Source organism: Apodemus sylvaticus, chromosome 12 (genome assembly GCF_947179515.1).
Source record: "Apodemus sylvaticus chromosome 12, mApoSyl1.1, whole genome shotgun sequence".
Taxonomy (NCBI): Eukaryota; Metazoa; Chordata; class Mammalia; order Rodentia; family Muridae; genus Apodemus; species Apodemus sylvaticus.
In genome coordinates, this window is record NC_067483.1 from 38219212 (window position 1) to 38244637 (window position 25426).

Sequence of the window (25426 nt, forward strand, 5' to 3'; positions counted from 1 at the left end):
TTCCTGTAAGTAAGCCCAGTAAGGCTCGCTGGGTTATCACATTGGACTTTGGTGGTCTCCTTACTTTTCTCTGTCGTTGGCCCCTAGCTAAGTAGACATTTGTTCACATCTCCCCAGTAATAGTCATGCAACACACAGGCATACAATTGCATAGGAAAGTTCATTTAAAAGCCGGTTTCAGAATTTAAAAAAAAATAAAGTAGGATAATATTGGAGAAGCTTTTCTCAAACCAGTTCAACTCTGCTTAGCTTATAAGATCGGGAGGACTCAGGGTGTCATAGGCTTGTGGGAGCTTCTAAAGGACAATAGTCCAGGAACCAAGTAGATTCCATAAGCCAGGAATTATCAGCACACTGCCTTGGCTTCCTGAGCAACTAAAATATGTCACCTAGGTAAGCAGGCTTTAAAATTTCTCAGCTTGTCTATGTAGATTTCAGTGTGGACATCATTAAGGGCCTTCTTCCAAAAGTGTTTGCTACCTGGTAAAAGGAAATTTCTGTTCAATTTCTGTTCCACCTGAAACTCTTTGGTACGGCCAATGCAAGCAACACGGTTGTCCAAGTGTGGGATCCAAGGTTACCCACTCTGCTTTCCAAATGCAGGGTTCCATGGCTGGTTTAGATACATGGTGGCTGGAAAGTCTCATCAGAGGGAGATGCTGGGACCAGGAAGAACTTTGACAGGATGGTAATCAAACAAAGGAATATGTCTACAAGAAGACAAAGTTCTAACTTGTGAGGAATGTGGAACACATTAGATACACCTTAAGGGGAACCCCCTGACATCTGGGGAGTCATGTCTAAACTCACTCCATCTGCCTTTCATCTGCCAATTAAACCCAAGACACGGTCCATGACGTTGAAATGAGATGCCCAAATTACCTGTGTGCTAAATTACCATCTTCTTCTAGGTGTTTCAGGTTGGGCCAGCAACCTAATCAGAGAGGACCAGTGTGGGATTGTGAGGTGCCAGGACATGCCTTACCTCTTACAAGCCTGATGTAGTGTGGTGTGCGTATGTGGTGTGGTGTGGTGTGGTGTGGTATGCAGGTGTGGTGTACATATGTGGTGGTGTAGTGTGGTGTGTGGTATGGTGTGCTGTGTGTGCATGGTATATGTATTCTACATGAATGGAGTAGGGGGTGTGGGTGGCATAGAACGGGTGTGGTGAGGGAATGGGGCGTGTTCAGTGTATGTATAAGGAGTATGGCACAGTGGATGTAGGGATATGTATACAAAGTACAAGTGTGTTATGCATGTAGAGTGTGGCAGGGTATGGGATGTGTGTATATATATATATATATACATATAATATATATATATATATGTATATATTCTCTGCATATATGTGTATGTATGTATGTTTGTGTGTATATATACTCTGTGTGTGTGTGCACGCGTGCGTGCGTGTGTGTGGGGGGGGGGTGCATGTGTGTGTGTGTGGGTGGAAGGGTGCGTGTGTGTGCGCGTGCGCGCGCGCGCGCGTGCGTGTGTGTGTGTGTGTGTGTGTGTGTGTGTATGTGTGTGTGTGTGTGATGGATGTGTGGGGTGAGGGCAAGGCCTAAAAGCAGACCTTCGTCCAGCCTCACTGGTTCGCTGGCGGCTGGACCAAATCTGCTCCACAGCTGCTTGGGAAACAACAAACAAAGGGCTCCTTGACTGGGACTCCCATGGCCAGAGGCAGATGTCCCTACGAGCCCATAAATTGGACGTGTCACCCCTCAAGCCCTGTGTCCAAAAGTCCACCAACTCAAACCCGCCATTCCTCATCCCCTGAGATCAGAGTCCTTGTGAACTGAATTTTCCTGGTGCCCTGAATCCAAACAGCTCTGAAGCCTCGCTTGCTTTCTTTCCGGGCGCACTCCGCCCCCTCCGCCCACACAGCTGAGGTCACCCTGGCCCAGCCTCTTTTGCAACTTTCCCAAGTCTGTGCACAGAGAGGAGGAAAACTCAGAGGGAAGTGGCCTCTCACCAAAACCGTTTACGTTCTCATTACTGGCCAGATTGAAACTGCCACTCGGGGAAGAGAGGCCCAGACTCAGAACTCCCACCTGTGTGAGGTGAGTGCCACACAGCCCTGGCTGTCAGGGGCCTGGCTGCCTATCTATCCTCACATGTGCCCATCCGCACCGGGACTGTTTGGGTGTTGGTGAAGAGGAGGAGAAACAGGATGCAGAAATGAGGCTAAGAATCTGACAGGTGCAGAGTTTTAATCCAGCCCAAAGACCCCTACACTGCGGGAAAGTTCCTGGGTGTGGTAGAGAAAGGAGTTCCCTGCCAATCACAGGGAGCTGGGGCGCAGTTTGGGAACATCCAAAGGCAGCAACACCAGACAGGGCAGGCAGCTAAAAGGAGGCTGTCATTGTGCCTCTAGACCTGCAGCGCCTGAAGAAAACAGAGCCTTTCAAGAGGGCTAGGTCCTATGGCTTCTGGAGCTGCCTTGGCACATGGACAGAGTGCCTTCTGGGATGAAGATTTGGGAGCTATCAGAGAAAGATGAGCTCCCCAATAGGAAAATCTCTCTCATGTTCTAATCCATAAGAATTTCTCCTGGCGAAGAGCTACAGTGTAGGTGCCGATGAACAGAATTGAGCAGATCTGGGTTTTACTCTAAGCTGGCTAATAACCTAGTTTGTTATTAAGTGTGTGTGTGTGTGTGTGTGTGTGTGTGTGTGTGTGTGTATTGTGTTATGTTTTGTGTGAATGATAGGCATGCATACTCACCACAGCATATTCGTGGAGGTCCGAGGACAGCTTTGTTGAGTCAATTTTCTTCTTCTACCCTTGCACGGGTACTGGCAAATACCTTTACTTGCTGAGTCATCTTGCCAGCCCACCAACTAGTTTTGTCTGCAGAATCCATTGGACTATAATAGCATTTTGTAAAATGCAAGTGTTCTAGAATTGCTAGGCATTGCATATTGATAAAAAGAATTGCTTTGGGCTTATAGATCAGTCCCCCACTATAAAGATCTTATGGAGATAGTGGTTTGTGCGCATCCTTAGACATATACCGTGCTTCTACATAGCAAGTGTGCACTACATGAGTGTGTGGATAGACAGATGCCTGAATGGACAAATGAATAGATATATGCTTAGAAAGAACACGTGGATGGATTGTCACTCTTCAGGGAAGCTTCTGTGTCTATAGCATCAGTCGCCATGCTTTGGGAACAGGTGTACAGGGAGACAAGAGGCACTGTCTAGGGTAAGAATATTCTACTTGGGGAAGCAGAACAAACATTTCCCCAGAGAGCTTAAAGAAGGAGAATGAGGAGCCTTTCAAAACCAGCACTGTGGGTGTGCTTTGCAGAGGAAGCAGGTTTAGACCTGCAAGGATTTGGGTGGGTGATGCCAACTGTCAAGTGATCCTGGCAGGCAACAAAGCCTCCTGTGCCCCAAGAATCTCATCAAACAGAAAACCTGGCACTCAGCCTGTGAGTTTGTTAGAATGAATAAAGTATGGGGAGCAAAGGAGAGACGAGAAACTGTGGCACAAGACTAGAAGCTGGGAAAGATTGTATACTGGGCAGAGAACCTGGGCCTGCTGCAGAATTCTCAGTTGCCCCTGTTCACTGGTCTCCCTGACAACTTACATAGGACCTCATCCAGGACAAGGAAGGCCAGAGACTATGCGGGGTTCTAGCTGGAGCCAGTGGGATAGGGGTGTGGGAAGGTGAGGGCTGAGATCTTCAAGAGAGCTTGTAGATTACCCCAAGATCAGATCTGCAGCAACAGTCTTCCTTGCTTCTGTAGAGAAGCTATGGGTGGGGCCCAGCTCTGGCTTGGAAGTGCTGTGGGGCAGGAGCTAGAGAAGAGGTGGTCCTGTCTGGAGTCCTGCTCTGTGTGGGCTGGGCCGGCTGGGCAGGCCCAGCATTCCAAGCCTGCTACTCACTGTTAAGTAACAGTGAAGATGACTCAGCCTTGCTGATAGCAAGAAGCCTTGCTTCCCTCTTTGAAGCTGAGTCAGCCAGTGAAAAGAGGCCAAATGGGACATTGTAGCTACACCCAGCCACGGGCGGAGGACATGGGAGGGGACCTCAGCTACTATCTGAAACCTGGGAGTAGTAGCCAAGAGAGCCCTGCCCCTGTCTGCTCCTAAACCGACTCCTCCAAGCCTGGCCCCGGGGCCAGCCCAGGTCACTCTCTGAACCAAAGGCTATTTTTAGATGTCAGACTCATCAAATGTTTGTCCTTTTGGGGATCAGTGTATAGGAGTCTTTGGTAGCTGCACACTTCTAGGGCACATCTGGAAAGAGCATCAGGACAGTGGAAGGGGTAGAGAGGTTACTAGGATCAGAAGAGGCAGTAAAATCCAAAGGAAAGACTCTGACCCCGCCCTCCAACACCGCCTCCCCCAGCACCTGATGTTGCAGAGGAATTGAGCTCTCTTTGTGGATGGCTCCTAGGAGGAACCTGCCGGCCTGGTGATAGGAACAAGCACCCAGGGAGATTCTGGCTGCGTCTCGTGAGCCCGTGCTTAGATCAAGTGGCACCTCGGTCCGTCTAGCACTATGCATGCTCAACATTTGTAGCTTGACATCAACCCCAGTGGGCATGTTTACATCACCAAAAATGGCAGCCACTGCAAATGGGATCTCAGGACCACCTCTCCCAATCCCCACCGCAGAAAGGTGTTAACCGGCCATCTGGCTCTCTCCCAGCTTTGAGATCCTGTTAAGCTATCATACTATGACACACACGTGCCATCTGCAGAGGAAGCCACAGCCATAAGTGACATCCATTTTATCCATGAAGGAGCAGAGAGTTCAAAATTAGTAACGCTCACAGCTCAAGGTCACAAGTAGGTGGATTAGGGAAGAGAAAGAGGACTCTCTGACCCCAAAGTCACAGTCATGGCCTGGCATGTGGCAGCCTCTCTCATCCCCCTCCCCCACAAGTCACTGTGATTCATCCAAATAGGAAATCACACTCAGATGACTCTGGGCAGCCATGCAGTCACATATGCTTTGTAAAGAGAGGTTAAGTCAGGGTTGGACTCGGGGGAAAATGAGAGAGGAGGGGTAAGCCTTTATATATATATGTGTGTGTATATATATATATATATATATATATATATATATATACATATATATATATATGTGTGTGTGTGTGTGTTACATATATGTATATAAATAATATATATATTACAGAAACAATTTAAGATTGCAGAATGAATTTTTAAAACATATACACTTAAGATGCAATGGAAACGCTTAGTCACTCTTCTATTTTTCCTCCTCTTTCCTCAGATGGCATCTCTGTCTATGTGTTTCCAGGATACACATATGTAAGGTTAAGCAAAGAGACACGCTCAGTGAGCTGATGCCTGGGGTCAATCACACACTGTCAAATGCTTAGATTTGGAGGAGCAGGGTCTAACTTAAATTATCAGTGTGTGTTTGTACATCCTCACCTCATCCTTTTTAAATGGCCTTGTATCTCAGAATATCTATGGATTTTTGGCATTTGTGTAGAAAATCTGTCATTAAAAGAGGCTATGAATTTGAGAGGGAGTGTGGCAAGGTTGGAAGCATGGGACGGATTGGAGGGAAGATACAGGGTGGGGGGAAATGATATAAATATAGCACACATATATGAGGCAGGGGAATGCTGGTTTGAGGCCAGCCTGTGCAATGACATGAGACTTCACCTCAAAAGGGTGTGGAAGTGTGACTCTGTGACAGAGCATTTGCCTAGCCAATGGCAAGGCTTCAGTAATTTTTCTATTATTATAAAACAAAGTGCCTTGTGTATTGTTACCCCGGTTACACTTGTTATATGTCTCATGGTTGTGACAACATGCTGATAAAGAAATGTAAGGAAATAGGGGCTTATTTAGACTCACATTTGAGAGAGCAAGCCATCACAAATGGGAAAACCGTGGTAGCAGGAGCACGGGGCAGCTGCTCACACTGCGTCTGCAGCCAGGAAGCAGAGAGGAACATCTCATGCTCAGTTTGCATTCTCTTTATTCAGTCTGGCATCCTAGACCATAAATTAGTGTGTCCCTGTTTAGGGTGTATTTTTCGACCTCAGTTGCCTCAGTCTAGAAACTCACTCCCAGATGTGCCCAGAGGTTTGTCTCCTGTCAAACTGGCAATCAGTATCAACCATCAATGCAGTCTAGAGAGCTAGGCCTGGATCCCAGTCTCAGCTCCAACCCACTACAGGCTGTGTGTTGTTAGGAAGCCCTAAATTAGCTCCTGGAAACCTCTAGTTCTTAGTAAAACAGAGATAATAACAGTGCCAGCCCCATAATTCTTCTGTGTGCACTAAAATAACAAACACTCTAAAACCTTAACACTCTTAGGAAACCTCAATTTGTGCCAGTAAATATATCAAAACAATGCATCAAGCACAATTGCACACTAATTCACCTAATGCACACAGTGTGCTATTGTTTATTTGCATTGCTTCAAAGCTCTCAGCACAGTGTCTGACCTATGAATGTCAGCATGGTACATTCCCTCCACCTCCACATGCTATGTGTCCACTGAGTGCAGGTCCTCACACACAGCTACTGTTCAGCAACCTCAGGTCCCTCATTCGAATAGAACCTCTTCATCCCTCTGGCTGCCTTTTCCCAGTACACCTAAGGCTTTGTTGAACATACCAAATCTGAGCCCAGTGCCCTACATGTTCATATACACAGACACCAAGGCTCCAAACTCTGCTAATCAGAAGACACCAGGACACAGAAGAGCTTTCTCTAACCTCTATCCTAGCACTAACGCATCCATTTACTACAGTGTGGTGTTGTGTGAGTTATGAGTTACTCCTCCTACTCCCCCCACCCCCCACCCCCAACACACACACCCATTTGATAGTAAGGATAGAAGCCTTGTTCAAGTTAGGCCAGCACTGTAATAGTACTGAGCAATAGCTTGGTGGGGTAACTGTTCTCTGAGACCTGTTTTGCACTCACCTCACTGCTACGGTGAGAATAGCATGCTACACATGGGGTGGTGCAACCCACTGCACATGGTTTGCTCAACTGGTACTGCCTCTCTCCCCTTCTGCCTGTTTTGAAATGTTAAGCCCTTCTAAGCTGTTGAGGTGGTCTTTTAAGTTAAGTTGACACACTGTACCTAAGTGTCAAGAAACAATGTTTCACTGCTCTCAGGCCCCTACCAAACAGATAGCTGATGCCCAAAGAAGCTCCCCTTTCAGAGACTTCTCAGCAACTTCTTGATTGCTTGCCTTTGTGAACAGCAACATTGTTGCAATATACCAGGCCAGGTTGATATCTTTAGTTCCCTGCCTCTACTTCCCTAGAAGATGGACAATTTTGCTACATAACTAGAAGAATAATGGATGGATGGATGGATGGATGGATGGATGGATGGATGGATGGATGGGATGGGAATCATAATCCACATCAATCTTGCTTCCTCCCCCAGAAGCAAATCAGCCATCTTTTCCATTCTCCATCCCCATAATTTTATTTCATTCTCTCCTAGGAAATAACACCACTTGCCTCACTTCTTCAGGCCCGTCATATTGTCAGCACCACTGTCTAGTGGTACTTGGTCCCTGTTCTTCTTTCTCTGGTTTTTCCGAGGGGAAGCCCTTTGTGTTTCATCTTAGGTTATCCTAATGTCAAGTCCAGGCTTTCATGAATCCCCTTCACAGGAAAGGGGCACATTTGTTTATGCTCTGTAGTACAAATATTAATTAATCGGATTTAACTATTTTACAATGTATACATCTTGTGTTTCATGGGATCTCTGCATATGGTACTTGCCTAGCATTCATGAAGCCCTGGATTCAATTCCAAGCACTGAAAAAGTTAATGCAATTGTGATATTAGTTGATGCTTAGATGATCTTGCGCACTTAATTTAGCACCAACTTTTCACTCATATCATATAATAAATATAATAAAAAATAATAAAAACAATACATCAAGCACAATAGCACACTAATAACATATAATAAAATACCCAAATACTCTACTCCAATGATTAAGAAAGTCATCATCATGTGTTTAAGCCTAAGTACCTCATCACTATTGGGTATTTATAAGCAATTCTGGAAGACAGTCTTGAAAAATAAAAGTCTATTCTCTCAACAACAGTGAGGAACAGGCAGACGTGAGGAGGCAATGGTGAGGTCCTGGCTCTGGTTACCACCAAGGGTCATGTCTGGGTCCACAGTCCTGCTGCAGCTGGAGTCTCTGTTGATGTCTGTGGCCCAAGTTACAAGCAAAGGCCAAGGGGGTGTCCATGGTCTGGGCTGTCACAAGAGGCCATCTTTGTGCTGTTGTGGGAAGGGGCATGCTGATTTGAGTCCCCTGAGCTGCCACCTGAGGCCATGGGGACATCTGGGGCCAGGCTGCTGCCAGGGGCCATGTCTAGGTCCACGGTTCTATGGTAGCCAGGGTCTGTGTGATGTCCCAGGCTTGGGTTATTACCAAAGGCCATGCAGATGTCTCTGGTCTGGACCACTGCCTGAGGCACCAGGCTGGCCCTGCCCCTCACCTAGGCAGTACAACAGACCTGACCCTGGTACTAGATATACAGGTAAGCTGCCCCAAGGGCATGAGCACAGGAGAGCTGACCCTGCCCCTTACTGGCTGTGGCATTGGGTGAACTAGTTGAAACAGTGCTGGAAAGCTTGCCCTGGTGGTTTGGCACAGGCAAGTTGGCAGGCTGACCAACTTAGCTACCTACCAGGCTCAGATCCAGAGCTTTGAGTTGGCCAACCCCAAAATCCACCCCATCTATGAGATGCAGGAGCACATCAAAGGGCCGGTCCTGCAGATCCAAAGCTGCAAGATCTCCATGATACAGGGTAACAACAGGAGATCTGAGAGGAGTCCCAGTGAGGATCAAATATAGATAGCATAGCAGAAGCCAGAAGCCTCGGAATAGACCAGCGACAAGCTGCAATGAATATTTACAAATAAAGATGTGCAGACAAAGAGGGTACTGTGGGACACACTGACACACACTGCAGCTTCCACCACACCTTTTTGTTGTTGTTGTTGTTGTTTTGTATCTTATTTTCTTTTCCTTTGCAGGGTAGGTTGCAAGGACAGGGGGTGAATACAAAGGGATGGAGAGATGGGTGGAATTGGGGTATACGATGTAAAATTCACAAAGAATCAATAAAATGTTAGAAAGGAAAGAAAGTAGTTTACTCAAGTTCCTGGTGATTTCTGTAGAAACATTGCTAGAAGTAGAGGTCAGAGCTATTTTGAGGCTCGCCACACATGCTGCCAAGTAGCCTTCCAGTAATGTGTACCGATCTCACCCCCTTCCAGCTGCAGCGAAGAGTCAATGATTGGCAAGTGCCTCCGCACACTTTGGCTGGGGGAGGGGTTCTTGTCCATCCAAAGCCTCCAGGCAGTTGTGACAATGAATCCCTTGTCCTGCCCAGCCCAGCCCCTCTCCACACACTGGCCTCTATTCCTGGCTGTAGGCTGTGTTGTGAGAGGTCTCTGTTCAGATCTGTCATGCCGTGTGGCACTCTCAGCTACCTCCCAGAGCAGGACTGGAACAGCTGAAGGGTGAGTGAGGAACTTTGGCAAGGGAAAGTCAGAGGAGGGGTGTACGGGGAGCTGAGTCATGTGTGCGTCTCGGGTCTAGAGTCCTTAGCAAGAGCCTGGTAACGCAGAGGGAAACAGCTAAATGTTACTGCTAGGGTGTAGTGGAAGACACTTGTGGGATGGCTGCAGTGACAGAGTAAGGGAGGGTTAGCCTCTACAACAATGGCTACAAGCAACGCCCGCCAGTGTGAAAATGACTTCTGTTTCCCCACAGGCCCTGAAGTCCCTCATGAATCCCCGGAAGAAGGTGGACTTGAAACTTATCATTGTTGGTGCGCTTGGGTAAGCCAGGCCTGGCTGCTGGGTGTTCGCTGGAGAAGAGCCTCACCTGGGAGTGTTCAGACGGTGCTCCAGGCTGTGCTCCCACCTCCCAGGGACCCTGTCTGAGTCAGAGTGACCGCAGAATTGCACCTTCCTTCAAAGAAGGAAGCTTAGCTGAGAGAAAGAAGCTGGCAAAATGTTCTTGGTTTGGGTCCAGCTGTGAACCCGTCTGCATCTCTGGGCCCTCTACCCCTAACCAAAATCTAAGCACTGCTGTGGGATACTTAACCGTATCCCAAATGGCTCATTTTGGTTGGTTTCTGCTTCTAGAAACTATTTTGTATCCTCTGTTCCCCAAAGGGTGGTCTCTAGACCACAGATACTAGAAATTCAGAATCTGGGCACCTGTCTGAGCAGCCTGAGACCAACCCAAGGTGTGCACTGTTGTTCTGTGTCTACGCCGATCATCAAAGCCCTTCCTTAAACTTAAAAAAAAAAAAAAGAAAAGAAGAAAGAGAAAGAAAAGAGAAAGAAAAGAGAGAGAGAGAGAAAGAAAGAAATGGGGATGATAGTGTCCTGAGAATGACATAGGTGTGTGTGTGTGTGTGTGTATGTGTGTGTGTGTGTGTGTGTGTGTATGTATGTATTTATAGGTATGTGTTTACACATGTGTGGAATGTTTTTCCCTCAGTGTGGGAAAGACCTCTCTCCTTCACCAATATGTACACAAAACATTTTTTGAGGAATACCAGACCACACTGGGGGCCAGCATCCTCTCCAAAATCATCACACTGGATGATACAACTTTGAAGCTGCAGGTGAGCCATGCCCTCTGCCTCTTTACTACATGTACGCCTGAAAATCACCCACACACACACAGCAACATGTACTAGAAGCTCAGAGGACCTGGAGAAAATCAGCAAAAGTACATGGGCTAACCTGAGCAAAGTCCGTCTCTTCACTGGGGCACAGGCACATCCACTTGTTTATCTACTATAGGACAAGTGAACAGTGTGACAAGGACAGGTGACCTACAATGCCAAAATTGTATTTACTGTGGGGAGCTGGGCTAACAACCCTTACCCTGATAAACTAGAGAAGAAGTGAGATCTAAGAGCTGTGGTAGAGTTGGGGTGGGGGAGGAGGTGAGAGTGCAGTGTTTGGGTGTGGAAGGGCAATACCAGGATTTTCCCCATCCAGAAATGAAGGTTTTGGCATGATACAGCCTTGCTGGGCTTCCCTGCAGTCACTCATCAGAGCCCTGTGGGGCACTGCTCTTCCCCTCCAGATCTGGGACACAGGTGGCCAAGAGCGGTTCCGCTCAATGGTATCAACATTCTACAAAGGTTCCGATGGCTGTATCCTGGCATTTGATGTTACCGATCCAGAGTCCTTCGAAGCCCTGGATATCTGGAGGGATGATGTCCTGGCAAAGATCATCCCTATGGAGGAGTCATATCCCATGGTGGTGCTGGGGAACAAAATCGATCTGGAGGATAGAAAGGTACTGTTCATTCATTCATCCATTCATTCATTCACTCACTCAACAAACTGTGTGTAACAGCTGCATACCTCGTGCTGTGTTGGGTCTCACATACAGTGCTGACAGAGCCCTTGCCTCAAGAAATCTACAGTGTAATAGTGACAATTACAGTACAATGTGGTAAAAGCAATGATAGTTATATACTTTGGAGATTTGGAGATCACAGTGAAAAGCCATCTTAAGTCCAGCATAGACTAGAAGAAGTGGGTTCTAGGTTATAGATGCAGTATGATATGAACTGAAAACATGAGTACAGGGAGCTGGAGAGTTAAGACCTCAGAGGAGCCAGAAGTCATATCTTGGAATTTGATTTCATCTTCCAACAGTATTTCTGCCTAGAGTCACACTGGGATCTAAAGGTATCAGTTCTTAGATCTACAAGCTTGCTGGGCAATGAATCACTTCTCACTAAGTTATCCATACCCAGGATAACCAATGAACCCTTTGACAACTGATCTACCCCATGACTACAGTGGCCGTCCACCTGTGTAGGTGGTAACCATCACAGGGCTGGCAAGTGGAAAATTCTTTAACCTTTACATGCAATCAGAAAAGGAATAGAAATTGTCTTGACTTACAAAGAATAGCAGGAAGGTATTTTGTGCTGATCAAAGCCCAAATAGTACCCAAAGGAGCTGTTAGAACCACATTCTTTCGGTATTTCTCACGGAAAACCGTGATGGGAAATGGAGTCATTGCGTCTGAACTCTGTTTTCACAGTGCTTCAATCAGAAAACCTCGGGAGAATTGAACCAAAACTTAGTACCATGAAGTATGGGGTGAACAGGAGAAGGAGGGGAGACAGAAGGGGTGCTTCCAGTGTCCCCACCTGCAGAGAGGCAAATTTATGTTCAGAGAAGACATATTTAGTCTGGGTGATCAGAATCTGAGAAGTCTGGAGAACAACTAAAGCACCTAGGGAATCTGTGAGTTTTGGGATTCCTAAGAACAAAACCTCAGGGGAGAAGCGTGTACTGAGACCTTGTCTTCAGTTCTGTGTGACCAGTTCAGGTCGGAGACTCAGTGTCAGTCAGACATCCTGCCTCAGTCAGTGATCCAAGTGTCTCGTTTCTTTCCTCACTGGACCAGCTGCAGTGGAAGCTTCACTGTTAGCTTTCCAAGTCCACACTCCCCAGCTGCTTAGGTCAGATAGGAGCTCTGGGGTAGAGTCCTGACTGGAGTGAAGTAGGAAGAAGGAAGAAGAAGTGGTCAGGGAGCGGGATAGTTCTTGTTTGTGGCTCTCTCTTGGTGTAGTTTTCTTTGTGTTCTCAGACCGGGCATGTGTGGTACGGTTCCTCTTTTGGAAGCTATTCCTTTGGGCCCTTCAGACTCCCTAAGTGGGTGACATTTCAGTGTGCTCACAGTATATACTGTGTGCTCGTCTGCTTTCTGACTTCAGCTCCAATCAGTGCTCTTAGGAGCGCCAACGTCGCTGTTCCGCTATGGAACCCACGCCTAGCCAAGGCATGCTCATGCCTTCTGACCACGTTCTAAGGAGCCAGTTCTCTCTCCACCTCATGATCTTTCTCCTTGGCACCCTCAGGTATATGCAGACCCCAGCCTTTCATGTCCACCAAGCTCCAGAGGCCATCTGTGAGCAGCCCACCTCAAGGCCCTCTTCCGACTCCTATGGGAGGCAGGAGCAACTGTATTTACAACCCAGCTTTCTCCGAGGAATCTTACCCAATCCTTCCTTCCAAGCCTTTTGTGTTCACGCTGTGGACATTAGTGTTCTCTTAAGAGACTCTTCATCATGAGCCCTTGGAAATACGCAAGGTCTTATGGCCACCCAACTGCACACCAGAAATCTATCAGACTATAATACTGAGATCCAAAATCCATTTTAGCATCCCCTTTCATATGCCTGTGTGCCAAGTTGAGGGAGGTCAAAAGAAGAGGCCAGAGTTTTCTCAACGAAGTAAGAGGTACCACCCTTAAGGAATAAGGAAATCCAAAAGGAGGCTTAAGAATCATGGTAAAGGTTGGATACTTAGAATCACTCTAGCTTTTATAGATTCCAAATTAATACAATTCAGGGTTGGATTCTGATGACTTGGGTAATTAAATCCAAACACCAGAGGACGAGCTGGTAGAGGATGAGGGCAAGAGCTGACAAAGCATGGAGGGCTCGCTGGAGGAGGAGGCTGTGAGCTTGGGGTGGCGTCTGTAGAGTGTGTTTCAACAGCCCTGCTGAAGTACATGCTAGTGCATGCAGGGACCTGGGACTGAAGCCTTTCCAAGCAAGAGAATCAAAGGGTGGGAGGGCGCTGAGAAAACTGGGTGGGGCAGTCGGGGCATCACACATTAGAGAGCAGAGTAGGATGTGTGTGCAGAAGAGAGGAAAACTGTGGTCGAGGAGAGGAAGGCCAGTTTTGTGTTTGGATCTGATTCCATGGAGAAGATGGAAAAGCAGAGAGGTCGATAGCACAAAAATCATTCTGGCGACTCTAAGTAGTGGCAGCCTTGTGCTGATGGAGAAAGGAAGCAAGACTGCAAACGTTCAATGAATGACGGATGCCAGGCTGGGTGTAGAGTAGGTGATGGCTCATGGGAGAGGTCTGAGCCACGCCCCAGGGGGTGAGCTTTGCTTTAGAGAAGATAAGAGTCGGGAAGAAGCAACGGAGGCACCAGGCACGCCAAGCCCCTCCACCATCTGTGGAGAGACACACGTGGAAATGATCACAATGGAGATGAAAAAAGTTAGATAGAGACCCAGGGAAAAGCCATGGTCACCAAAGGGGCAAATAAACCAGATAAACGATGGCTTGGGGGAAAATAAAGGAAGTCTGTCTGTCAGCCAGGTAGGCCCTGAGGGAGGGTTTGGAGGGAGGTGGCCTAGTAGGAAGGAGATGTGCTGAACAATAATGAAATGAGTTCAGGGAAGCGTGGAAGAGGAAGTGGGGAGTGAAGCAAGAGAGACTTAACACAACGTGGATGTTGTTAAAGCCAAGAACTGAGCGGGGCAGCTCCTGCCCTTAGCTCTCTTCACTCTAGTGCCAACTTAGCAAAGGGTTTGTCAAGTCCTGGTTGAGGAAAATGAAGACCAGCCAAAGGATGGTATCTAGGGAGCGTGAAGTCCCTGGCACAGAGCTGAAGGGGTGGGCCCATCCCTTTCAGCACCCTGGCTGAGACAGCCACCCATGGTCCGCCATGCTTCCTGCATGCCCTGGGTCTACTCCAACCTCTTCTCTGCCGAGCAACCAGAAGATGGGTTTCCCTAGACTATTTGAGAATTAAGGGAAATGCTGTAATTGTATCCTCCTTAATACCACTAAAGGACAGGCCTGGAAAACACAATTGGTTTTCCTACCTAATTAAAGGAATATAAGTATTTATTTAAAAGTGCATTGCTAGATTTGGGGAGGAGGAAATTCTGGACCTGAGTAGTGATGACGGTCACTTGAGAGCTGGCATATACATCATGCCCTGAATTATATGCTTAAATGAGACTACACTGTTAGCTTTGATGAGGTGTATATTTTACTACAAGAAATGTGCACATACATATGCCAACACATGCATACAACCAGAATGATTTTAAAGAAATTACTGACTCACCTTTGTCTAAAAACTGCTCCTTCAGAAGCCAATAGCTAGAAAACCTTAGCTCATGAGAAAGGGTCTGTAACATTTGATCTGCATGGGATTTATTCAGGGGAGCTCTGATGCTTTGGGGGGGGAAGAGGGGGGTGAGTCCTGACCTGCAACCAACTGAATCAGAATGGTGTTTTCTAGTCCTTGTTATTCTTGGAAGTTTACTAAGTAGTTTCAGAGAAGCTAACTCTTAGAACGCTTTATTTATTTTTATTTTATGTATGTGAATATTTTGCTTAGTGCATGTGTGCCACATGCATGCAGTGCCTGCAGAGGCCAGAAGAGGGCACCAGATCCCCTAGAAGAGTCAGTAACTGAGCTGCCATACATGTACACACACGTGCATGGGCACACATGCACGCACATGCACACCTACACACTCGCTCATGCACACATTGTAAAATGAATAAATAAATATAAATAAATGTTTGTAATCCAGCCTAGTTTTGGCCAAACGTTGGTTCCCAATGAATGAACAGAACTAAATGTTCACGGTCCTTTGTAAGCAAGAGGAAAACTCGTGAAAGCAACTATGTCTCCAGGTACCACGTCTTAGATACACTTTTAAAGCCCTCTGAGCTTAAGTTATAAATAACTATTATGCTTCATACACAAAAAGATAAGATGATCTTCAAAGCTGCAATTGGCCGAGAAAACTAAAAGGTGCTGTCCGATGGCTTCTTTCCTAGATAGCCATCTCTAAGGACAGGGGCTGGGGACCCAGAAAGAATTGGCTTGGTGCAGTCTCAACTGATGACCTTGAGATTCTGTTCAGTCATTTTTGAGACCAATCAGAAGGGTGGCAGATAAGATGAATGTGGTTACAAGCAGTCACTGAGGTCACTGTGTCGAGGGAAGGGACAGTGGAGCTGTGGCTGCAGCTACAGCCGAGGCCATGGCTTCCAAGCTCTCTCAGAGAGTGATCAATCTTGGACACCGTCCCCTGCAGACTGCAACCTAGAAAAAGAGTTACTTTGCCCTCACTCCACTACTGACAGTAACTGCCCAGCACCAGATACCTTAGATGCAGTTAGATACTCAGAATCTGCAGAGCTGGGAGATTGAGCGGGCTGGACGAGAGGAAGCGTAAGTCTAGACTGCGCCCTCCAAGACTTTAAAAGATTCACAGCACCTTGAGTACCCAGGATGCTGACAGTGTCCACGGTGTTAATATCTAATGACTATTTCAAGACGCCTTCTGGGTGTAAGGTATTAATATCCACTGATTGTTTATAGACATGTCACTAATACAGACATCCCAAGTATTCCTCTAAACTAGCAGTTCTCAATCTATGGGTCGCAACCATCAGAAAACACATATTTCTGATGCTCTTAGGAACTGAGACACTGATCCGTAGCAAAATTACAGTTATGAAGTAACAACAAAAATAAACACAACACACGGATCCAGAACCACTAAACAGTAGAGGATTGATTGACCCAAGGTGGAAGGAATCTTCATGGCTTACCAGTTACAGGAGGAAGCACTCCTCATCAACACTGGGGTTCCTCTTCCCAAAGGCAGGGAAAACTTAGGCATCAGAGGCCAAGACTGAGGCCTGGACATTCTTGCTTAGCTGACCACAGTCTCAAGGTGCAAACCTCACAATGGCAGAGCGGTACTGGTGGGCAACAGAGGCATCATGAAAAGAAGACACGAGCTACTGGGCATTCTTGCCAGTCCTGAGACCAGGGGCGCAAGAACCTGAGACAGTGGACAGCAACGGGCTTTCTGATCTCAGTAAGGCAGGCATTCCTAGAACCTGCAAGCGATGAGGAGACAATGTGAGGAAAGGTGGCCTTTGGTCTCCCCAACCTGCCCTGTGTTCTAGGAAAAGGGGCAAACGGTCCTTTCTCCTAGAGAAACAGCTTGATTCTCTTAAATATATTTAAATAATTTTAAAGTGCCATCCACAGCATATAGAAGATATGAGGTAGTTTTCCTCAAGATAACTAATGAGACATCACGCTCTTTGGTATGAGTCGCCCCTCAAAGTAATCCAGAGGCATATTTAGAAGCCCCTAACTGCATCTGTCATTTACACTTGGGGACAATGCAGCTGGTTCACATATGCAGGCCAAGAATGAACAGCTTCTGAGCCCAAGCTGAAGGAACCCACAGTCTCATAGGGTGACAGTAAAAAACAAGAGTCTGGTGTAAAATCCTTCAGCAGCAATTCAGATGCTAGGGCAATGCTGAGCTGAACCTGCATCCACTCTCCCTTTCCTGAGCTGCGCAATCGAGGCTATGTTTCTGAACCTCTCTGAGCCTCAGTATTCCTGCCTATAAAGTGGAGCTAATAGTGCCCATCTCATAAGTTAGTATGTGGCGGGGATTGGGGAGGTAGGTGAGACATGTGATCAAGTGCAGAGTCTGACCTTATTCACTGTTCAGGGCTCTACCGAGAGACAGGAGTCCTCCTGGCATGAATCTGCTCAGTCAGCATGGAGGCAGAGAGAATGCTCTGCTCCCGCCCTGCCCGCTGTGTCTGACAGGGCCATCTCCTTTAGAGGCACTGCAGAAGGAACCAGTGTTTAGAGGAAGCTTTTAGCCAGACCGTAGGAAGCCGACAGGTTAAGTGGGATCTAATTCTGTCGCTCCATGTCCAAATCCATCCCTGACCGTGTATCCTGGGAAAAGGTAATTCTCCAGGGCAGTGGTCTCAGCCTTCCTAATGCTGAGACCCTGTAACACAGTTCCTCATGTTGAAATGACCCCGCCCCATCATAAAATTGTTTTCATTGCTACATCATAACTACTATTGTTTTGCTACTGTTGTGAATCATAATATAAGTTCCTGTGTTTTCCAATGGTCACAGGTGTCCTCTGTGGAATGGTCATTCAACTACAAAGGGGTCATAACCCAAAGGCTGAGAACCCCCGCTCCAGGTCCTCATCTATAAAGTAGCACTGGCAGCACCCACCTCACAGATTCACATTAAGAACTGAAAACATGGGGCTGGAGAGATGGCTCAGTGGTTAAGAGCACTGGCTGCTCATCCAGAGGTCCTGAGTTCAAATCCCAGCAACCACATGGTGGCTCACAACCATCTCTTAATGAGATCTGGTACCCTTTTCTGGCCTGCAGGTATACACACAGGCATATATGCTATATACATAATAAATTTTAAAATCTCTTTTTGAAAAACTGGAAGGATAAAATATGAAGCTATAGACACAGAGAAGGCCCTCAGTCATTAGGAGGGGTGACAGCCATGTGGTGTAATCACAGGGCTGGGGTAATGGCAGGAAGCAAGGGTGGTGGTGACAGGAAATGGAAGAGAACGGCGTGAGGGGAGTCAAAACCTGAGGGTGGCCTCACTTCCTTACAGACCACTCTTAGTCTCACCAAAGAGAGACTCCCTCCCTTGGGTGCCAACCCCTTTTTATCCTTTCTTCTTAAAATGCTTATGCATGTGTAGGAGGGCAGGCATGTGTGCATGTGTGTGTGTGCATGTATGCATGTGTGCATGTTGAAGAAGGAGTATATGCCCATGCATGTGCAGAGGCCAAGGTGGCCATCAGCTGCCCTGCTCTATCACAAATGTCCTTATTCCCTTGAGACAGAGTCTGTTATTGTACCCAAAGGTTGCCATTTTTGTGAGGCTGACTGGCCAGTTTCCTCTCAGAATCCACCTGTGTCTAACCCACAGGACTGGGCATCTATGCTCATATCCAGCTTTTATGTGGGTGTTGGGGATTTGAACTCAGGCCCTCATACTTGGGTACTGAATGCTCTTATCCACTGAGCTATCTTCCTAGTGCCATGTTAGTCCTTGACCTAATCTCCCTTTGAGGCTTCACCTCCTTTACTCTTAGCACTATCACAGTGGGGAGCAATCTCAACATGGGTTCTGGAGGGATTAGCCCACACCCAAGCCACAGCTGCAGCAGTGACAGTGGCCATGGTAACAGCGATACAGAAACAGTGATCATTTCTCTCCCTCAGGTGCCCCAGGAGGTGGCCCACGAATGGTGTAAAGAGAAGGATATGCCGTACTATGAAGTTAGTGCGAAGAATGACATCAATGTGGTACAAGCCTTTGAGGTTCTGGCCAGCCGGGCTCTGTTGAGGGTGAGTGATGCGGTAGTGGAACTAGTCAGAACTGCCCTAGGCAGGGTCCTCAGGGTCTTCCAAAGAAGAAAATATGGGCACAGCTAAAGGTATGGAGGAGATAGGAGTATCATGCCCATATCATGCCCATAATGAGGTTACAACATCTACAAGACATTCTATAACATCCATGCCCATTATATTAGGCAGCTTTTCTGAAAATGCTTCTATAGTTTCTTGTTGCAAATCATAACTCATTTGAGAAGAATTAGGATGACCTGACAAACGCAGCATAAGCTTCTCCCAATCATACTTACTACCATTGAATCTTAAAGGCATAATACAATAGAAAGTAACGTTCCAATAGCATTTCAGTTTCATCTGTTCCCTTAATAGTTGATCTCCAGTGAGTGTTCCAGCTTGTCTCAATACAGCTATGTCATCAGCTGTTTCCCTATCTATCTTGTGTTATTGAGTCCACAGTTCATGAGAATGCATACACCAGTCTTTAACAAATGGAGCAGTTTGTTCTTCTTTATGAAGAGCAACTCTAACTGCAGTAGCTGATGTGACGATTCCTAGGAACACAGCAATTCTCAATTCCCATCATCCACTGAATTCTTTATATTCTTTCAGCAAGTTTCTGCACCAGCATCATCACAGGCGAGTCTTGCCATGGTCTCGACAATCGCACTGGCTTGCTGGTCTTGCTCTGAGAATATATATATACTTTCAGAAGTAAAGACATACTAGGATTGACACAGGTATGAAGCATACAGTGTGTACGTGTGATGCTATAATTATTAGGGTACTTTTACACAGACCCTTTCAGTAACACCTTGTGGTGTATCTAAAAACTTCAGTCCTGTGCCTGACACTGGAGATTCTGAGTCATTGGGGATTTGAGATGTGATCTCTAGGCCAGTCCTCATTGTGGGATAAAAGTCTCTTGGGACCAAGCATTTATTTAGTCAAGTGGACTCCCCAGCCTATAGGAGTTGCTGACAGCTTCTCATCAGAAAGATAAATAGATTCAGGTACTTCAATGTGATGGCTTTAAAAGCTTGTGTAGAGTGCTACATATGTGCTGGACACTGTACAGGCAGCAGGGGAACCATCAGACTTGGAAGGAAGAAAAGGAAGAACATGAGTGATCGACATTTGCATGACAGAGTAGACTTGCTGGTTAGGTCCAGGGAAGCAGCACAGCGACAGCCCATGTGGTGGGTGTGGACACTGAAGAGTGTCTAGAAGCAATTGCGGTTTTTGCTTCAGTATGTTTGATTTTGTTTTGTTAAAGCAAAATCTTACTATCCAGCCCAGCTGAGCTCTAATTAATAGTCCCCCTGTCTCTACCTCTACCGTGTTGGGCATCACAAGTGTGTGCCACCATGCCCAGCTAATGTCAGAATATTAATGTTCCAATATGGAGTTTGAAAGCAGTTCATCTGCTATCCTGAACTAAGAGAGGGTCTCTTAAGAGAAGAGGGCAGGCACATTCCTTTAATACCAGTACTCGGGAAACAGAGGCAGTCAGATCTTATGTGACTGATGGCCACAGACCTATGAATTGGTGCTGCCCTGTGTCAGGGGCCTGATGTCCAGGAGCGTGGCAAAACACTTACTGTCCCTTGCAGGGACACCTGCAGGGTCACCGGGGTTTCAAACCTAGCTCGACCAGAAACCAGGCTGCCTTTCCCGGTCCCACGGTGAGCCAGGCTTCAGTTCATGGGACTCATGCAAGAAGTCAGCTATGAATTTAGTTTATGAAAGAAGGAAATGCAGCGTTGAAGAGGATGAGGGGAGGGGACATGGTAAGGCCAGCAAGGCCTTGCAGGCTATAGCCACAGGAGATAAGGCTCAACACTGAAGAGCCAGGACTTCCAGTAGGTGGCACTGGGGTGCCCACTGTGCCAGAGACACTGGTGCCCAAGAGGACAAAGAAATTTCACACCAACATGTTATAGGATGGAACCTAAGAGCCACATGGATTTTCACAAACATCTTCACATGTTTGCAAACGTATTTTGACATTCCCTCCAATGACTTGGCCCTTCTTGGAGAGGCCGTGTGCTCCTTCACACCCACCCTGGAGCTCAGAGGAGGTAATCATAATAGAGTTGCCTGTGCAGGAAGGAGGGAGCTCAGGCTGAGGAGGAGCCCTGCAGATCCTGCCTCTACCTCGACGCGCTGTGTGTGGCTTTACACAAGTCACAGATTCTTTCTTAACTGCCCTAGCTGACCAGCATCAACATCTTTCTCATGGGACTTTTTTGGTGAGGATTTTATATAATACTGCACAGAGAAGGCATCTAATTAAAGATGGCTGCCGTGACAGGGAGCCATGTACCAGCGCTTTCAGCAGGAGAGCTGCAGGCTGCAGAGTGGGTGGCTTCACTGGGTGGCAAAGAGGCTGCCCAGTGAACGAGGACATCAGACTGGGTGATGGGGACATTCCTGGAGCTCCCCTGAGGGCAGACTCCTGTCTCATACAACCCCAAACACTGATTCTTCCTACTTAAGTACATATCCTAATTTTAAATTCTAATAATTTAAAGAGCTTTGCTGAGAGATAGCCAATGTCCATCATACGAGGTAACTGAGGGGGGCTGGTGCTCTGCTAGCCCTGAGACCCTATAAGGGAGGTCTGAGAAATGCTTCGGGTAGGAAGACTGGCCCTTGGGTGTCTTCAGGACCACTATTACTAAAGTGCAGCAGATCGGACCTGATACCTGATCACAATTCCCGAGGCCACATTCATGGTCACATTTGGCTGGCAATTACCAGCTGGAGCCTGACCTGCACCTAGGTGCTATGGAGAAAATAAAAGCTAGAGGCATGGCCCTGTCCCTGGAGTATCGATAGAAAGGTAACTTGAGACAGGCCACCATGTATAGTTCTGTCTAGCGTACAAGAGGTCTGTGTTCAAACCAGTGTAGCACTGCTGTTGACACACAGAGTTGGTGCACATCTGTTCCCACACTCGCTCCTGCATACAACATTATGTGGATGGAGCACTGTGAGGGTGGAGCACTGTGTGGATGGAGCACTATGAGGGTGGAGCACTGTGTGGATGGAGCACTGTGTGGATGGAGCACTGTGTGGATGGAGAACTGTGGGGATGGAGCACTGTGGGGATGGAGCACTGTGGGGATGGAGCACTGTGGGGATGAAGCACTGTGAGGATGGAGCACTGTGAGGATGGAGCACTGTGTTGTAGCTCTGGAACCAGCAAAAGCCACAGCAGGAAAGAACCTGGTACCTTTAAGAAGAAACCTTTCAGGGTAGAGAGATGGCTTGGTGGTTAACAGCACTTTCTGCACTTCTAGAGGATCCATGTTTGATTCCTAGTGCCCATGTCAGGTCAGTCACAAGAATCTTCAGCTCTAGGTCCAGGGGATCTGACACCCCTGCCCTCTGCCCTCTTTGAGAACCATTACTCCTGTGCATATACCCACATGTAGACTCTTGCCATTACACATAAAATAAACCCAGAAGCAGCATCAGCTACCTTTCTGTCTGTGTGACCTTATCACCTGTAACTCTAATACCCAGGCAAAGGCAGAGAGATTGAGATTTCCAGGGATGGGGGAGACCCTATCTTTAAAAAAAAAAAAAGAAAGAAAGAAAGAAACAAAGAACAAAATTTATGGCTTTGAAGAATTCCTGGCCTTCCCTGAAGCCAAGGGATGGAGGCTCTTAGGAAGGGAGCCTGGTGGGCACCAAGGGGTTGTTAGATGGAGAGGGGCTGTCTCTGGCTGTTGTTGTAACAGGAGCTTGGGTCGTTGGTGGAAGGGAAGAAAGGTGGTGTAGAGACACTGAACTGGTGGGGCAACTTTCCCTGCACCTGGGATGGGGACAGAGTGCCAGCCGGGCTCCTCCAGACACCCAGAAAGAAGAGAAGGAAAGACCTGGGGCACAGAGAATGTTGGGGGTATTGAAATGTTTGCGGGACAAGTATCTATCAAGGATGAGCAGTTACCTGTCATCTCCATCTGAGCCCACATGTCACCTCAGCTGTCCCTTCTGGGGAATGGGAAGTTGTGAGACCTGGCTGGAAGTCAGGCCTGAGCTTCTAAAATCCCTCCACTGAAATACTCCAGACTCCTGGGAAGAGGCCGGGCAGAGAGGAAAAGGGAGAGAACGTAGGAAGGCAGGGGCTTCCCCTTCTGGGCCTCGGTTTCCTGACAATATCACAGAAAGAAGACAGAATGCCCGGCAAGCAGGCCCATTGAATATCAGGGCTCTTTAGACCTCAGGCTGTGAAGACTGACTCCTCTCTCCTCCCCAGTACCAAGGCACCGCAGAGAATCACCTTGTAGACTCCATCAAGCTCTCTCCAGGCCAGCCAAGGAGCAGATGCTGCTGACCCTGGACTCCTAGGGACTCCTGATGACAACTGTGCAGGCCACCCATGCCAAGCTCAATCCCACCAGCCAGCACTCTGCTAAGAGGCGGAGCCACCACAGCAGGCGAGAATGTCACAAGGCAAACCCTGGCCCTGGAGAAATCACCAGAGTCTTGATGACTCAAGCTCTTCTCTTTCTCCTCTCTGCCAACACAGCCCTGCTCATCTCTACAGACAAGCTGCTCCCTTGAGCACTACAGGCCTACAGCTTTGGATGGAGATGCAGTTCTGATTCCCTCAGCAGCCGGGACATGGGCCGCTCCTAACAGGCAGAAGCCTACAGGCCTGACACTTCCCACAGCTTCTTCCAGGGAGAGCTGAGTGGGCAGGATAAAAAAACAGTTGTCCCTGCTTCCTGTGTGTTCAAACATCTCCCGTAACTGACCAGGCCTCAGTGTGCCCTCTGCCAAATGAGGGTTCCCAAGGTTCCCCATATTCCAATGTGATTTGAGGACCATAAGGTCTATTTAAATCCCACGTGCCAGTGTGGACACACATGCTCACTCCTTCGGTGAGTATTTTTTGATGCACATTGCACTGAAGTCTGGTGACACACAAGACAGGAGTCTTGCCCCCTTGCCCCCCCTTCCGGAGGCACACCTGGAGAGAGAGGGCCAGCAGGACAGAGGACAACAATGAGGTGCTGTTTTAGACAAAGGTACCGAGAGGGCTTTCCTGTGACAGTGACAGTATGAGCTACGGGAAGAGCACGTCAGGAGACGGAGCAGCAAGGCCAAGGCCCTGAGGCAATGGACAGTGTGCTGCACTCCATGGGAAAGGTCTTTCCCTGAGGACTCAAAGCTGCTGTCTCAGAGGAAAAAAGGCCAGGGATTATACTCTGTTCCCCAGAAGGTACCTTGATCATTTGATGACTGGCCACCAGGGGGCAGAAGTGTCCTCTGCTTCCAGGCTGAGGAGTTCTGGGGACACTTGAAAAAGCTAGTGTTTGTGTCAAGAAAATGGCTGAAGTTTGTTCCCAGGCTGTAGGAATGTCAAACCTGGGCTAGTTGGTTAATGAATAACAAACAAACAAACAAACAAATAAATAAATAAAATATCCTGGGCGAAAACTTCAGGATCCTTGATCCAGGCAACAAAGACTGATCCCAGAGCGAGGTCCTTGGAGAGCTATGGATTCTGTGTCCTGTACATTTCAAAGCTTGAACCTATGTTTCTTCCGGCTTCACACAGCACAGATAGGGTGGCCCATTCTAAGGGAGGCAAACAGGATGGCTTTTCAGGATCTTCAATGGTCAGGTTCAGACCTCATGCCTTCCACAGACGTTCCTGTCTCCACAGAAGTCTTCTTTCCTGAGTTCCAAGCAGATCAGAGGCATTCATCTCTAGGAAGCAACAGACTCCAAATATTTCAACCGCGGAGAGGCAGGCAGCCAGAGGGTACTAACCGGGGAATCTGGGGGCCCTGTCTGCACCCACCTAACTCTGAAGTATAAAACAACTCACCACCGGCCGCTGTCACAGGAACAGTGAGCCCTGTGCCCTTCAGAGGTGAGCACTGTGCCCCATCACACACACGTGGGGCTTTCCTGGAAGTCAGACTGTGGAAGGATGTGGGGGGTGGGGGGACGCATCAGCGTCACGATGAACATAAGGACCATATCTAAAGGTACACAACAAATAGTGTTTCCATTGTTTTTATACTTTGTGGGACAATAGTCCCTCCCCTTGGTCTGTTGTGCCAGTCTCATTTACCCATGGTCAACTGTGGATCAAAAATATTGAATAGCAAATCCCAGAAATAAATAACTTACGACTTTCAACACATGTGTCATTGGAAGTAGTGTGGTGAATCAGTGCGTCATCCTACCGAAGCCAGTCACCCCTCCTCTATTCGGTGTAACTAACCCAGCTGTCTCAGATGTATCAGCTGTCATCATTCCAAATGCCTCTATTAATAGCAACCTAAAGTTATGTATGCCACAAGACCCTTGTCACTATCTCATCGCAGAGTTATGCCATCACTCCATGTTGTCGTGTGAGGATATGGTTGGG

General features: G+C 47.5%; 1 protein-coding gene across 3 annotated transcripts; it reads left to right on the forward strand.

The window, feature by feature from the left end:
• Positions 1-1941: 1941 nt before the first annotated feature.
• Rab7b (RAB7B, member RAS oncogene family) lies at positions 1942-25194 on the forward strand. Of its 3 annotated transcripts, XM_052200016.1 has the most exons (7): positions 1942-2060; positions 9426-9513; positions 9767-9834; positions 10505-10631; positions 11102-11317; positions 18901-19026; positions 23297-25194. In XM_052200016.1, exons 3-7 carry the CDS (start codon positions 9782-9784, stop codon positions 23372-23374), a joined length of 600 nt encoding a protein of 199 aa, XP_052055976.1. In that variant the 5' UTR covers positions 1942-2060; positions 9426-9513; positions 9767-9781; the 3' UTR covers positions 23375-25194. The 3 variants fall into 3 exon arrangements, with proteins under 3 accessions (XP_052055976.1, XP_052055975.1, XP_052055977.1); XM_052200015.1 differs by lacking the exon at positions 9426-9513; XM_052200017.1 differs by lacking the exons at positions 9426-9513; positions 18901-19026.
• The last annotated feature ends 232 nt before the right edge of the window (positions 25195-25426 follow it).

What these genes read in the sequence shown, in the direction of transcription:
- Rab7b (XM_052200016.1), top strand. Translation starts at nt 9,782, where the DNA reads ATGAATCCCCGGAAGAAGGTGGACTTGAAACTTATCATTGTTGGTGCG. An exon ending in TCGATCTGGAGGATAGAAAG is followed by an intron (nt 11,318 to 18,900) that starts GTACTGTTCATT and finishes TCTCTCCCTCAG; the next exon opens with GTGCCCCAGGAGGTGGCCCA. An exon ending in CCAGCCGGGCTCTGTTGAGG is followed by an intron (nt 19,027 to 23,296) that starts GTGAGTGATGCG and finishes TCTCCTCCCCAG; the next exon opens with TACCAAGGCACCGCAGAGAA.